The 17,346-nt window shown below is 31.5% G+C and overlaps 1 protein-coding gene across 1 annotated transcript; it reads right to left on the bottom strand.

Annotated features, from left to right (window-relative positions):
- Nucleotides 1–1,523: 1,523 nt before the first annotated feature.
- On the bottom strand, nucleotides 1,524–2,834 carry LOC142344076 (uncharacterized). Its single transcript, XM_075395558.1, has one exon. It carries the CDS (start codon nucleotides 2,749–2,751, stop codon nucleotides 1,594–1,596), a length of 1,158 nt encoding a protein of 385 aa, XP_075251673.1. The 5' UTR covers nucleotides 2,752–2,834; the 3' UTR covers nucleotides 1,524–1,593.
- Between the last annotated feature and the right edge of the window lie 14,512 nt (nucleotides 2,835–17,346).

Raw genomic sequence — 17,346 nt, 5'->3', positions numbered from 1 at the left:
TAGGCCTTGTTTTTTGTTTGAATTAAATTTTCATTTCTCGCTAGTGGTTTTTTTGTTCACATGCGGCATTTTGATATTAATTTTCTGTTTTTTTCTTATTTTTTTTATCTGATTTTTTTTAAATGGTTTTCTCAATTCACTCATAGTCCATTCTAGGTCTAGTTTTTCGGTATAGTCAATGAAAATTCTTTGAATTGTACGTCAGGACTTGTCCTGCTATGTTTTTTTACTTCGTCAAACTTTTTTTCGCTTTACCATTTTGCCGCTTTTTCGACATTTTGCGTGAACTCTTTTTGACTTCTCTAGGCTAGTTTCTCTCTTCTCTCATTCTGCTAAAAGTGAATTTGAACATCAGTTGCTAAGCAAAGCAATTCAAAATGAACAGAGTCGGTATAAAAAATTGAATTCAGAAATAGAAACGGGATAAACCCATAAAGCCCAATTTTAGATGCCCGCTATTTGAACGTCGTTCCTATAAGTCTTAGTTACCAACTCTAATGCTTATTGGTGTTGATAGTAGCCCCTGTAGCCTCTCTCTAAGAAACAGAAGTATGTTCAACTACGAAATGCCATCAAAATAAATCGGACTTAAAAAATATTTTTGTACAAAAATCTTTTTTTTTTCAATATGTTCTATTCGTTCAATCCCAATCATGCTTATTGGAATCAACGGCGGCTATTTTCCGGCAATCTGCCGGGTATGTTTGTTGTTTTCAGATGTTTTTAGGTTTTCAGTGTATTTTCTTTGAATGACTACTAAGAATTTTTACGTTCAAATTTAACCTTGTATACATGCCAGGGGAGGGCGTGCAAATTCATGTTCAAATCGTGCTAATTTACGGGTTCTTAGAACTCCAATCCATTTCTAATTTTCTCCCACTCAACGGAGCGTCTCGTTTATGATTGTTTGAACACTTTGACACAATATGCATGGCAGCGAGAGATATATGATTACCAAACAGGGAAGCAACACAACTATTTTAATGCTTTACTTGTAATTTGACCTACCAAAACATGTAATAATATTTATTCAATGATTTAGATTTTAAACGTTTTAAAGGGAAAGGGAAGTTTTTTGAGTTTTTTTAATTTTGCTTCATTTCAATACATCAAATTGATAAGCATGTCAGCAATTGACAACACTTCACAATGATTACAATGTCCAGGTGGTCAAGGTCAAAAGAAATCTCAAGGTCGTAACAACAAAGTGTAACCAACAATTACCACTTGCCGTAACAAAGTCACAATAACACCTATAATTGTAACTTTTACCACGACAAGGTTTTTCCGCTTGTATTCAAAAAGCATAAACAAAAAACATAAGCAAAAAGAGCGTTGGAGCAGAGATTCATTATGAATCAAAATTATTGATATGAACTTGTATTCCCAAGGAGATCAACGATAAGCCGCCGTCTCTTTCCCCTTTGAAGCCATTTTTGAACACAATTTAGGAGGGGAGTAAAATGATTTCATGAACTATGCAATATTGTCTATTTTATGCTCAGAGCTGTAATTATAAAGAATTTAGGAGAGCAAAAATTTGTACATAGTATGTTTGTCAAAGCTACAAATTATTGTCATTTTAAATCTCTTTCATATAGCAGTTTCGTGGAAACCTGATTTCGGCCGACTATGACTACTAGGGGCCTGTCGAACATCAACTTTTCGTCCAACTGTGTCTGGAATGTGGATCCGATTGTTTGCAGCCTGTGAAAAGCTGTCTTGAACCGTCACTGGTCTGGAACCAGGACGTTTGACTTCATGCTCCAAATTATACCGATTTTTGCTCGAAGAAGAGGAGTCTCTTCGAAGCAAATTTTGCTCATCGTAGTTTCGGTTTGAACGGATTCTGGCGTCAGAAAAGTCTGGTTCGTTGGAATAATTTTGATATACGTTGGATCTGCTCACAGGTTGATAGCTATCATAACCAAATTCGTTATAACCTTCCTGGTGCTCTTGGTTATCATAAACGTCATAGCGTTCCCCGTAGTTATCTGTTTCGTCGTAATACTCATCTCGTTTTTCAGAATCGCCGTATCGTAACTTGTTCACGCAACTTTTTATCTGTCCCCAAAATGTCAAAATTACACTGAGTACAGTGCAAACAATTGCTAATATGATTATGACCCAGTCATGCCAGCTGAGTTTATCTTCACAGAGGTCATAAACTTGATCTATGGGTTTGCCTTTGTACTTTGCAGGCGATGCACAAATCATGGCGTCAAAATGCAACCCATCGATTGATTTTAGTTTAGTCCATACTTGTTCTAACGGACAGTTGCAATGCCAGGGGTTTCCAAACAATGAAATGTTGCGATTTTGGAATGTTCTAGAATTTTCTCGATTCTGAGATCGGTGAAACACTTGCCAGTTCAAGAATGTGAGCTTGTTGTACGCAAGAGAAACTCTTTCCAGATATGGCAATCCATTGAAAACTTCGGGTCCAAGTTGTGCAATTTGATTATAGGAGAAATCGATTTTTCGCAGATATTGACTTCCACGAAACGACGATTCGTCCAAATATTTAATAGAATTTGTTGAAAAATTGACAAATTGTGCGAGAGGTAAAATTTTGGGAAGTTTTGAGAAATTAGCGGGCGAGCAATCCATTTTAATGTCATTATTGTACGAGCTAGCGCCTACGCTTGTGCATGTACACTGTTGTGGACATTGAATTTTTGAATTAGTCAAGCCAAAACGTGAATAGAAAATAGCTAAAAGAGCAAAGCGTACTAAACGCTGACTAATCATTATGCTGATGAGAATCAAAATGGTTTCTTGTACTGCTTTTTGCTTGTAGTTGTCAGCGTATTGTTTATTTTGTTTTTGTATGAAATTCAATTATACTTTTATGACTACTAAAACGACAATCATCTATAAACTTTTTGTAGACGGGTATTCCTTTGTAGCAATTCCAAGTGGTTGAACACTTTAGTTCATGCAGTTTGAGTTCATGACAATTAATTCCAAGTTTTTCTGAATCAGATGATGCAAGTTGTTTGGAATCAGCTTTTACTAACCCGATCATCGAGCTGGTCAATTAATTTATGATTCGCCGCCGAGAGAAATGTTATATGGAATTTTAAAAACATTCGATTTCAAAATCCAAGTGATCTATCTTATCATGGAAAAATTTATTGCACAGAGTGGCATATCGTAGGTTTTTAGGAGAAAGTGGTAAAAAGAAGCAAGTTATATGCACTGTTTTCTCTGTAAGCTTTTTGTGAAATTTCTTTGCAAACATCAACAAGGTTTTGTAAAGGAAAATCAGTGTAAACGAACTTGGTGAAATTCATACAACAGATCTGTGATGTGGTTGACAGTGATTACACATCTGAAATTGCAGCTGTTCACACAGATTTCTCCACTGCATTTGACTTCGAATTTTTCGAGACGGTTGTCAATATTGGGGTTGGTGGTTATCTGATGAAATTTCTATTTGCCTATCTCACAGGCAAAAAAAACAGTACGTACAACGTGTCCTCAGAGGCTTAAAGTGTCGAATGGTTGAAATTGTCTGCAAAGAGCGAAGCTTTGGCTGAGTCTCAAGAAACTGCATGACGAGGAGTTCATGACGCGAAGGAGGATGACGTATTCCAGTGACTGGATAAGTACCCTCAAACTTGACTTACAGAGGCTACGTGTTAGTGATGTTGAAGAATGGATAAGAAATCCATCAAAAATTGCGTACACATCAAATGTAAATACTCGACTGCAATCATCAGGGGGCACGAGAGACCAAATTGTTGCATGTGAGAAATGAAACCGTGCGGGGCACTTTGCAACAAGAAAAGAGATGCTCATGCATCTGAGAATTGACCACTCTGCAAGTGACGATGGATTGGACATAATGGATTGGGCTTGGTTTGTACAAATCGGTTTCTTTAATTCCTCTTTATGCTTCAGCTGTATGTCACCGCCGAGAAAATAGCTCAGTGAAACCACTCATTTCCAAAAAAATGTAAAATTAATCACTGCAAACAGAGATAACAACTACATCAGATGAGACTCTTGATTTTTTTTCGTTGCCGATGTTTATCCAAATCACAATGGTGAACTCTGATCTGAAACTGCCTGAGGTCATAATTGATGACGGTCAAAAACATGAAACAATTACAATACCTTCCGCTTCACCAATGCAAACTGAAAGAGTTGTGGATAAAACAGGGCTACCAGCCACCAGCCAACTTGGTCCATTTTCTTCGTAAAAACTCGGGAAATTGACCAAGCCGTCTGCTAATTGGTAGCCTTGTTTTATCCACTACTGTAAGCACAATCAAAAATAAAAATTAGCCAAAAATAAGCCAAAACGCTCATGCATACGCACAACATGCGCACGCCCTCAGTTGCGCATAGTTTCTTACTCAGAATAATGTGCAAGTATGCGGATATGCGCTTATCTCTTAATTTATTCAAAATTTTTTTATAATTATATTTCTAGCTTATAATTTTAATAATGATAAGTCTTGAGATAAGGCTTATAATATTTAGTAAGCTACTCTTCTAATAATTTATCTATATCTATACCTTTGGCTTTTAATTTACAATATATTATATAATATTTATGATACTCCTATTCTTCTTTTATTTCTTCATCAGTGAAGCTGCTTTGTAGATTATTGCCCCCGGCCAGATCTATATCTTTATGAGAATTTTTTATAAGGCTCCTTATCCCACTAAAGCTATTAATTGAAGGGCAATATTCACACTTAACCTTAGTTTAATTGCATTCTTTACATATTGCCTTCTCTTTATCAAAACATGTTAAATGTTTTTTAACTCCACATCTACTACAAATTTCCTTTGTTATATTAAATTTTGTTTTTATATGACCATTAGTGAACGGGTCCGTCCGTGGCATGGCAAAGTGGCTCCTCCCTTGGTACCCCAACTGCTTTGCAGGTTAGAATTAAAATTAGAATCAGAATTAGAATTAGAATTAGAATTGAAATTAGAATCAGAATTAGAATTAGAATCAGAATTAAAGTCAGAGTTAGAATTAGATTCAGAATTAGGATTAGAGCTGGAGCTGGAGCTAAAGATAGAATTAGAGCGAGAGCCAGAGCTAGAACATTTTGAAGCGGTACCCTTTAACTTAGAAGAAATTTCTTCCACACAATTACCACTTATTGTTTGACTTCCACATGCACACTTATTAACTTTATCTTTATGTTCTATTTTATAATGAGAAAGCAAAGTGTGCGTGGTTCCACATCTATAATTACAATCTAAACATTTCATATGCATTATTTATAAGTAATCAAAAAATTTATGTTTATTTATATTTTCAATTATTTATTTATTTATTTATTTATATTTATAATTATACTTATATTTATATTTATAATTATACTTATATTTAGATTTATAATTATTTATATATAATTTTTTATTTATTTATTTATTTACTTATATTTACAGTTTTATATTTATATTTATTTTTTTATTAATTCTTATAACTAACCAAACTCTAAACAAAATACATTTATATTTATAATTAGTCGTAACTAGCTATAAATTCAAAAAAACTTCTAGCATGATCTTTAGAGAAGGCAAACATACCTAAAATATCCATGCCTAGCTTATTAAGAGTAATATATTTATATCTTTTATCTAAAATTTTTTCATTACCCAACCGAGTTTCATCTAACAAAATTTATAATTTCATCTTTATATTTTTGATTATTTTTATACAAATCATTTAAACAATCTCTACCTTTTTTGTTTAGAGCTTCAGTCTCTTCATCAGTATACTCTAGTTGGCGAGTATTACTATACGGTGACGAATCTCTATCTTGTTCATACTCTTGATATGAAGGTGGTGACCCATCCTCGCCTCAAGCATAGTTCAATAATGTACCCGTTCTATTTATCATATGACTTGCATGTGCTGTCACTTGTGCTGCAGTTCTTACTGTTGTATCGGGTTTAATACAATTAAATATCATAAATAATGCACTCAAACCCCTGTTATACCCCCTATATGCTCTGTCCAATTACCAGCAATCTTTTCTTTTGTTAGAACATCATTCTGAATTTTAACATTGTTTAAAGTAAGAAGTTTACTAAAATAGAACTGATAGTTATCTGTATTAATAACGGCTCTATCTGTAGCATTAATCAATAGTGGTTTCATATAAGCTAAATTTTTATCTTTTTACTCTCTATTTCATCCTTTAAACTAAAAACTTTAAGGTCTAGGAAACCAATTCTTAAGTCGAATATCATAGTTCTATTTCTTTCAATAAAAATAAAAGTTTCCTATTTCTTATTATACATAATCATACCATAACGAAGTGCATCATCTGTTCCGTTTGTACAATTATTATAACTATTATTTAACTCTTGAATTATACCATAGAAGTCATGCTTGCACTCATATGTTGTATTAAAATTCTTAAATAGATCAACTCCATTATAAGTTGTTATATAAATAGTATCACAATTCATTCTAGCCATAATATCTATCTGAGCTGGTTTATGACGCATTACACTCATTTGAATATTTTTTATTTCTTCCTTCTGTAAAAAAAAAATATATATTTATTAAACTTATCACCCATATCATCAAAAACAATTACACTATTTTGGAATTTGAGTATATATTTTTCATTGTGATCATATTCATATCACCCATTTTGAAATCCGGCATAAGGAACGCCAGTCTTGGTATCAATCCAATCCCTTTCATCTTTACATACTATGATTGTTCGCTTTTGCTCTTGTCCCATCATAGACTTTTGATCTTAATTTTGATTCTGATTTTGATTCTGATTTTGATTTTGTTTCTGATCTTGAGTTTGATTCTCATCTTGATTTTGGGTCTGATCTTGATTTTGATCTAAGTATAACCTTAAATATTGTTTAACAAAATACCTCTTTAATTTAAAAAAAATGAAAATTAATCCCTGCAAACAGAGATAACAACTACATCAGATAAGACTCTTGAATATTTTTTCGTTGCAGATGTTTATCCAAATCACAATGGTTTAACTTCCAGTGAACACTGATCTGAAACTGCCTGAGGTCATAAATGATGACGCTCAAAAACATGAAACAATTGCAATACATTCCGCTTCACCAATGAAAACTGAAAGAGTTAACATTGCGTGCACACGAAAGTAGTGGATAAAACAGGGTTACCAGCCACCAGCCAACTTGGTCCATTTTCTTCGTAAAAACTCGGGAAATTGACCAAGCCGTCTGCTAATTGGTAGCCTTGTTTTATCCACTACTGTAAGCACAACAATCAAAAAAAAATTAGCCAAAAATAAGCCAAAACGCTCATGCATACGCACACCATGCGCACGCGCTCAGTTGCGCATAGTTTCATACCTAGAATAATGTGCAAGTATGCGAAAATGCGCTTATCTCTTAATTTATTCAAAAATTTTTTTATAATTATATTTCTAGCTTTTAATTTTAATAATGATAAGTCTTGAGATAAGGCTGCAGATAAGGCTTATAATATTTAGTAATCTACTCTTCTAATGATTTATCTATATCTATACCTTTGGCTTTTAATTTACAATATATTATATAATATTATGATACTCCGATTCTTCTTTTATTTCTTCATCGGTGAAGCTGCTTCGTAGATTAATGCCCCCGGCCAGATCTATATCTTTATGAGATTTTTTTATAAGGCTCCTTATCCCACTAAAGCTAATAAGTGAAAGGCAATATTCACACCTAACTTTAGTTTAATTGCATTCTTTACATATTGCCTTCTTTTTATCAAAACATGTTAATTATTTTATAACTCTACATCTATTACAAATTTCCTTTTTTATATCAAATTTTGTTTCTAAATGACCATTAGTGAACGGGTTCCGTCCGTGGCATGCCAGAGTGGCCTCTCCCTTGGTATCCCAAGTACTTTGCAGATTAGAATTAGAATTAGAATCGGAATTAGAATTAGAATTCGAATTGAATTTAGAATCAGAATTAGAATTAGAATCAGAATTAGAATTAGATTCAGAATTAGGATTAAAGCTGGAGCTAGAGCTAAAGATAGAATTAGAGCGAGAGCTAGGGCTGGAACATTTTGAAGCAGTACCCCTTAACTTAGAAGAAATTTTTCCACACAATTACCACTTATTGTTTGATTTCCACATGCACACTTATTAACTCTATCTTTATGTTTTTTTTTATAATGAAAAAGCAAAGTGTGCGGGGTTCCACATCGATAATTACAATCTAAACATTTCATATGCATTATTTATAAGTAATCAAAAAATTTATATTTACTTATATTTTCATATATTTATTTATTTATTTATATTTATAATTATACTTATATTTATATTTATAATTAAACTTGTATTTAGATTTATAATTTTCTTATATTTACAGTTTTATATTTATTTTTTTTATTAATTCTTATAACTAATCAAACTCTAAACAAAATACATTTATATTTATAATTAGTCGTAACTAGCTATAAATTCAATAAAACGTCTAGCATGATCTTTAGAGAAGGCAAACAAACCTAAAATATCCATGCCTAGCTTATTAAGAGTAATATATTTATATCTTTTATCTAAAATTTTTTCATTACCCAACCGAGTTTCATCTAACAAAATTTATAATTTCATCTTTACATTTTTGATTATTTTTATACAAATCATTTAAACAATCTCTACCTTTTTTGTTTAGAGCTTCAGTCTCTTCATCAGTATACTCTTCTAGTTGGCGAGTATTACTATACGGTGACGAAGCTCTATCTTGTTCATACTCTTGATATGAAGGTGGAGACCCATCCTCGCCCCAAGCATAGTTCAATAATATACCCGTTCCATTTATCATATGACTTGCATGTGCTGTCACTTGTGCTGTCACCTGTGCTGCAGTTCTTACTGTTGTGCTGCAGTTCTCACTGTTGTATTCTTACTGTTGTATGTTTAATACAATTATATATCATAAATAATGCACTCAAACCCCCTGTTATACCCCCTATATGCTCTGTCCAATTACCAGCAATCTTTTCTTTTGTTAGAACATCATTCTGAATTTTATTATTGTTTAAAGTAAGAAGTTTGTTAAAATAGAACTGGTAGTTATCTGTATTAATAACGGCTCTATCTGTAGCATTTATCAATAGTGGTTTCATATAAGCTATAAGCTATCTATCTTTTTACTCTCTATTTCATCTTTTAAAATAAGAGCTTTAAGGTCTAGGAAACCAATTCTTGAGTCATATATCGTAGTTCTATTTCTATCAATAATAATAAAAATTTCCTCTTTTTTACTATACTTAATCATACCATAACGAAGTGCATCATTTGTTCCATTTGTACAATTATAATAACTTTTATTTAACTCTTGAATTATACCATAGAAGTCATGCTTGCACTCATATGTTGTATTAAAATTCTTAAATAGATCAACTCCATTATAAGTTGTTATATAAATAGTATCACAATTCATTCTAGCCATAATATCTAACTGAGCTGGTTTATAACACATTACAATCATTTGATTTATTTTATTTCTTCCCTCTGTAAAATAAAAGCTATATCCTTATTAATTTTATCACCCATATCATCAAGAACAAGTACACTATTTTGGAATGTGAGTATATTTTCAGTGTGATCATATTTTTATCACCCTTTTCGAATCCGGCAAAGGGAACGTCAGTCTTGGGACCAATCCAATCCTTTGCATCTTTACATACTATGATAATTTTCTTTTGCTCTTGTCCCATCATAGATTTTGATCTTGATTTTGATTCTGTTATGATTCTGATTTTGATTTTGGTTCTGATCTTGATTTTGATTCTGATCTTGTTTTTGATTCTGATCTTGATTTTGATTCTGATCTTCATTTTGATCTAAGTATAACCTTAAATATTGTTTAACAAAATAACTCTTTCCCGTACCAATACCACAATAGATAAAAACAGCTCAGTGAGACCGATCGTTTCCAGAAAAATGAAAAATTAATCACTGCAAACAGACAACACAGCTACATCAGATGAGACTCTTGAGAATTCCTTCGTTGCCGATGTTTATCCAAATCACAATGGTTTCACTTCCAGTGAACTCTGATCTGAAACTGCCAGAGGTCATAAATGATGACGGTCAAAAACATGAAACATTTACAATACATTACGCTTCACCAATGAAAACTGAAAGAGTTAACATTGCGTGCACACGAAAGTAGTGGATAAAACAGGGTTACCAGCCACCAGCCAACTTGGTCCATTTTCTTCGTAAAAACTCAGGAAATTGACCAAGCCGTCTGCTAATTGGTAGCCTTGTTTTATCCACTACTGTAAGCACAACAATAAAAAAAAAATTAGCCAAAAATAAGCCAAAACGCTCATGCATACGCACACCATGCGCACGCGCTCAGTTGCGCATAGTTTCATACCTAGAATAATGTGCAAGTATGCGAAAATGCGCTTATCTCTTAATTTATTCTAAAATTTTACTATAATTATATTTCTAGCATATAATTTTATTAATGATAAGTCTTGAGATAAGGCTGCAGATAAGGCTTATAATAATTAGTAATCTACTGTTCTAATAAATAACCTGTTTCTATACCTTTGCTATTTAATTTACAATATATCAGATAATATTTTTGATACTCTGATTCTTCTTTTGTTTCTTTATCAGTGAAGCTGCTTCGTAGATTAATGCCCCTGGCAGGATCTATATCTTTATGAGAATTTTTTATATGGCTCCTTAACCCACTAAAGCTAATAATTGAAGGGCAAAATTTACACTTAACCTTAGTTTATTTGCATTCTTTACATATTGCCTTCTTTTTATCAAAACATTTTATTTATTTTATAACTCAACATCTACTACAAATTTTATTTGTTATATCAAATTTTGTTTCTATATGACTCTTAGTGAACAAGCGCCGTCCATGGCATGGTAAAGTGGCTTCTCCCTTGGTACCCCAACTGCTTTGCAGATTAGAATTAGAATTAGATTCGGAATTAGAATTAGAATTAGAATCAGAATTAGAATTAGAATTATAATTAGAATCCGAATTAGGATTAGAGCTAGAGCTAGAGCTAAAGATAGAACATTTTGAAGCAGTACCTCTTAACTTAGAAGAAATTTCTTCCCCACAATTACCACTTATTGTTTGAATTCCACATGCACACTTACAAACTTTATCTTTATGTTCTATTTTATAATGAGAAAGCAAAGTGTGCGGGGTTCCACATCTATAATTACAATATAAACATTTCATATGCATTATTTATAAGTGATCAAAAAATTTATATTGATTTATAGTTTCAATTATTTATTTATCTATTTATATTTATAACTATACTTATATTTATATTTATAATTATACTTATAATTGTATTTTTAATTGTTTATTTATAAACATTCATTTATTTATTTTTCTATATTTACAGTTTTATATTTATATTTATTTATTTAATAACTCTCATAACTAATCAAACTTTAATTTACAAGATATTTATATATATAATTATTTATAACTAGCTATAATTTCAATTAAACTTCTAGCATGGTCTTTAGAGAAGGCAGACATACCTAAAACTTCCCTGCCTAGTATTATATTTATATCTTTTATCTCAAACTTTTTCATTACCCAACCCAGTTTCATCTCTATCAAAATTTATAATTTCATCTTCAAATTTTTGATTATTTTTATACAAACCATTTAAATCATCTCTACCCTTTTCGTTTAGAGCTTCAGTCGCTTCATTAATATACTCTTCTAGTTGGCAGGAATTAATATACGTTGAAAAAGCTCTATCTTGTTCATACTCCTGATATGAAGGTGGTGACCCATTCTCGCCCCAAGTATAGTTCAAAAATGTACCCATTCTATTTATCATTTGACTTGCATGTGCTGTAACTTGTGCTGCAGTTCTTACTGTTGTATCGGTTTAATACAATTATATATCATAAATAGTGCATTCAAACCCTCTGTTTTACCCCCTATATGCTTTGTCCAATAACCAGCAATCTTTTCGGTTGTTAGAACATCATTCTGAATTTTAATATTGTTTAAAGTAAGAAGTTTATTTAAATAGAACTGATGGTTATCTGTATTAATAACGGCTCTATTTGTAGCATTAATCAATAGTGGTTTCATATAAGCTAAAATTTTATCTATCTTTTTACTCTCTATTTCATCCTTTAAACTAAAAGCTTTAAGTTTCAGGAAACCAATTCTTAAGTCGAATATCATAGTTCTATTTCTGTCAATAAAAATAAAAGTTTCCTATTTCTTATTATACTTAATCATACCATAACGAAGTGCATCATCTGTTCCATTTGTACAATTATTATATCTATTATTTAACTCTTGAATTATACCATAGAAGTCATGCTTGCACTCATATGTTGTATTAGAATTCTTAAATAGATCAGCTCCATTATAAGCTGTTATATAAATTTTATCACAATTCATTCTAGCCATAATATCTATCTGAGCTGGTTTATGACGCATTACACTCAATTGAATATTTTTTATTTCTTCCTTCTGTAAAATAATAAACTATATCCTTATTAAACTTATCACCCATATCATCAAAAACAATTACACTATTTTGGAATTTGAGTATATTTTTCATTGTGATCATATTCATATCACCCATTTCAAATCCGGCATAAGGAACGCCACTCTTGGTATCAATCCAATCCCTTTCATCTTTACATACTATGATTATTCGCTTTTGCTCTTGTCCCATCATAGACTTTTGATCTTAATTTTGATTCTGATTTTGATTCTGATTTTGATTTTGTTTCTGATCTTGAGTTTGATTCTCATCTTGATTTTGGTTCTGATCTTGATTTTGATCTAAGTATAACTATAAATATTGTTTTACAAAACAAGTCTTTCCCGTACCAGTAGCACCATAAACAATAGTATGTAATGGTGACTTTTCAAATTCAAATTTAACTAATCTTCTAATCATAAACCCACCAAAATTTTCTTCTAGTTTTGTATTTTTACTTGGCAAGTCATAATACATTATAAAACAAACAAATGCTACTAACAAGAGAATAAAAATTAGGGGCCGTTCTCAATTTATATATGTTGAATATAGTCTTATAATTAGACTTAGATTTATAATTAGGCTTAGACTTAGACTTAGACTTATGGCTCTTCGACCACGCTTTGCCATAATTAAACATTAATATTTTCTATAAAAAAAATGCTTATCCTAAGTTTTGAAGAATTCAATAATGAATTTGGTATTGATACTGAATCAATGAGTAATATCAGAATAAAAAATATAGGTAAAGATATAACTCCGACCCCAATAGAAATAATAATGAGAGATGAGAAACCAGAAATGATCAATGAAACCAACTTCAACTTTATTAATTATATACATCCAGCTGATGGTACTCACTGGGTTTTAGTTATAAGAAGGGGAGTTGGAAAAGTTTATTTCTTTGACAGTTTTGTTGTTGAGTTTCCGCCATTTTTCATAAAAGATTATGTTGATCTAGGCTCTAATGAAAGAAAACAGGAATATGATGAATTTCATTGTGGTGCATATTGTTTATAAACGATCTATTTTGTTGATAGAAGTTTTACAATAGAGGGTGCTTTGGATATTCTAGTTAATCAAGTTAAATGTCCCGATGGATATAAAAGGTGTCAGTTTTTGGGTTGTAAAGCCAAAGGTAAACTCGAAAGTGGAGTTGAAGGTAATGATGATGTTAATGTTAATGACAATGGCAATGACAATTAGGGAACCTGCTTCGCAGATAAAAATGACAATGACAATGGTAATGACAACGACAATGGCAATGGTAATCAGGGAACCAGCTTCGCAGATGACAAACAGGAGACCCATAATGATGATAATGATAATTATATTAGTATATGTAGTGAAAGGGACGAAGTCCTTGGTCCCCCCACCAAAGAAAGCGATAAGCCTTGTTCACAATGTGGTTGTGGATGTGGATGTTGAGGGGCCCCTCCCCTAAAAGCATCAAGGCTTGGTGCTCCAGTAAATAGTAAATAACATTTATTTATCAATGTTAATGGAAGTCTACAATCATGGATAACTGATAGTAATATAACTGTCTATGCCCCCTTCCCAGAAAACCTCAGGTGTATAATAGCAAGTCCTAGTGGGTGTGGTAAGACAGTCTTATTCAAGAATCTACTTATACCCGGCATACAATTTGATAGACTATATATCATTGGTCCTACTGGTAATCAATATGATGATTTAGAGTATAAAGATATCGTGTTTATTAAGGATATAAAAGAATTATCCCACCCCAACTACCAAAAGATATAAAGAATCTCATGATATTTGATGATGTTATAGCTGAGGAACCAATTATTAAAGAATACTTTTGTAGAGCTAGACATGAAAATTTTGATATGATATATCTTAAACAAAATATTTTCTCAGCAGATGGACAGAATGTTAGAGAGAATTGTATTCCGTTTTTTTTTCTTTGAACAAACGGTTAAAACCATCACTGCTATATATTATGATCACTTTACTGGATCTCATTTTAGTTATAATGATCTTTTAATATATGCGAAAAGGTGTGGTCCACGCCTTATAATAACATTGTCATTGATAAATCTAAAAAAAGACATGATTTTGGTAAACCAAGAATTAATTGGGATTGGAGAGTTTTATAGTTTAATTATATTTATAATTAAGTATAAGTATAAGTCTAAGTCTAAGTATAAGTCTAATTATAAGTCTAAGTCTAAGTAAAAGTCTAAGTATAAATTTGAGTCCAAGTCTAAGTCTAATTAATAGTATAAGTCTAAGTATAAGTCCAAGTAGAAGTATACGCCTATAACTAAATCAGATGGATCTTTGTTCGGCTATTTACACTAGATCTGCGAAGCAGCTTCACTGATGGGGCTGCGCCCAGCTGACTACGTCAGATGCAAAGTAAAACTCAATACGTCTACATTAAAGTCTATAGGTCTTCCATGCTTATCTTTAATATGAAATTCAATATATTCTATTCTATCATTTGTTACATTTTGATAAAAGATATTAGTCGGTATAACATTTTTTAGACAGCCTGGTTGTTCTGTTAGAGTAAAAGTATATAGTATGTCTGTGCTGTTACCATTATCTTCAACACCAGATATTAGAATACAATGAATATTAATAGCACTAAAATTCAAAATATAAATAATCTTTTGAGATGCGTATTTACCTGGTTTATATACTACCTTCCTAAATCCTAGTAAAGAAGCTTTTGAGTTATCTACATCAAAGCTAAGTGCTCCTCGTTTTAATTCCATCATACATTTCCTTGTATTCTTATCTGGTTCTATAATAACATTACCATCAGTTTCTTCTTTTATTAATTCTGCTATTTCAGTTAATTCATCTGCTCCTGGTGTAATAGTTGAATATAGCAATGGGATTCCTTGTTAGAGCGAAGAGGTTCTGCTATTGGCGAAGCATTTAAGAATTGATTATTCCTTCTAGTTACATTAAACACTGAGTTGTACACCGATAATCTAATAAAACCTAATTTTGTTGTATTAAGTATAGGTTCACTAAAGTTAATCTTTTCTGTTTGCGTTATCATTCTAAAGTTAAGTGTGTGTTCTTCTTTGGTATTAGTTAAAGCTTCATGTATCTTTTGTAGTTACCATAGGATTAAACTGTCAGTCATTTTTTGACTTTAATTTGGATACAACATATGGTTATAATAAAGATATATACAAAAGTAGGATTATAAAAATAATCTAGCAACAAAGAACACGGTTACTACTAACATTAATATCATACTCAATAGAGAAGAGAATCATTTAAATTTGCGTGATTCATTTCTGGAGATAGAGTTTGTTGTATCAGATGATGCTCGTGGTGTATTTGCTAATGATGCTAATATCAGATTAGTTAATTATGGTATGATGGCATTGTTTAGTTCAATTAAGCTTGAAACTAGTGGTGGAAGGACTATTGAACATATAGATCGTTGCCATCCTAATCTATTGATGTATAAGGTATTAACTAGTACGGTTGATGAATATGAGAGTGGGTTTGTTAGAAATATAGGTCAAAGGGATAGTCACTTCAAATGCTGCTGCACCAAAAGGTCATATGTATATGATGGTTAAGGTGGGTGGTCTATTTGGATTTGTAAATGATTTAGAAAAAATTATTGATCCCTAGTATTGATCTCAGTAATGATAATAGAATTATTTTACAGAAAGGATTAAATAGAAAGAATAATATTGATTTTAGTTATTATGAAAGACAGAAATTTTACAAGAACGTACCAAACGCTACTGACTTTTTATTTGATCTTGGTATGGAAAGTGGTATGGCAAGACCCCAATACATAATAATTGGTTTTGAAAATAATAATGTTAATGAACAAACTCGATGCAAGTCCATTTCATATAATGAATGTTACTGAATGTTATTGCAGGATTGCTAGTGAGTTTTATCCTGAGGATAGAATGAATATTAATTATGGCACTAAAAATTATAATGAGGCTTTTAAAAAGATTATTACTTTTAATAAAGATTATAATGGATTACCTCATAATATTGAACCATATATAAATCAAGGAAAATTCAAAAGCAGTCATAGAATAAATGTATTTGATACTAAATATCAAAATGATCTTATAGATCCACAACCAATACAACTTAATTTTAAATTTAGTGTTGCAGTTTCAGTTGTTATATGTCATGCATTAGTATTAACTAGAAAGGTTATTAGTGTTAATAGTGATGGTAATAAGATTGTTGATATAATTTCCTAAGGAAACTAATGACCGAAGGTCTATAATCTCGCAGCTATAGTTATAGTCAATGTTATAGTTAATATTAATGGTATATTTATTGTTATTGCCAATGTTATAATATAGTCGATGTTATGTTTTAGTCAATGTTATCTGCGAAGCAGTTCCTGATAGACAATGTCATAGTCAATGCCTTAGTCAATGTTATAGACAATACTCTAGTCACTACTCTAGTCAATATCTTAGTCATTATCTTAATCAAACTATTTCCTACTAGTCTTAACAAAACCTTTAGCATAAATAGTATCTTGTTTCCTTTTATTCTCTAGAGACAAGGGGGCTTCGCCCTTGGTACCCAACCTCTAGCTTCAAGTTTGGTCTTGGGCTTTGGCTTAGTCTTAGCCTTAGGTAGTGGCTTGGGCTTAGTCTTAGTCTTAGGTTTAACAACAAAAGGATTATACTTTTTCACTTGCATTATTTTTTATATTTAAAAATGCGTAGCTGTAACAAGTTTAAAACTAATTCTTATTGTGTTGGTGGTAGGCATTATAGTAGTACTGATAATATAAGAGGGGTTGTCTCAGCTGAGGAACTAAGATGTTAAAAGGTAATTGTACTAAATGGGTCTCTGACCATGCTTCG

This window comes from Convolutriloba macropyga, chromosome 8, assembly GCF_964194025.1.
Source record: "Convolutriloba macropyga chromosome 8, txConMacr16.3, whole genome shotgun sequence".
NCBI classification, from domain to species: Eukaryota; Metazoa; Xenacoelomorpha; order Acoela; family Convolutidae; genus Convolutriloba; species Convolutriloba macropyga.
This window is presented reverse-complemented; position numbering and strand designations above follow the sequence as displayed.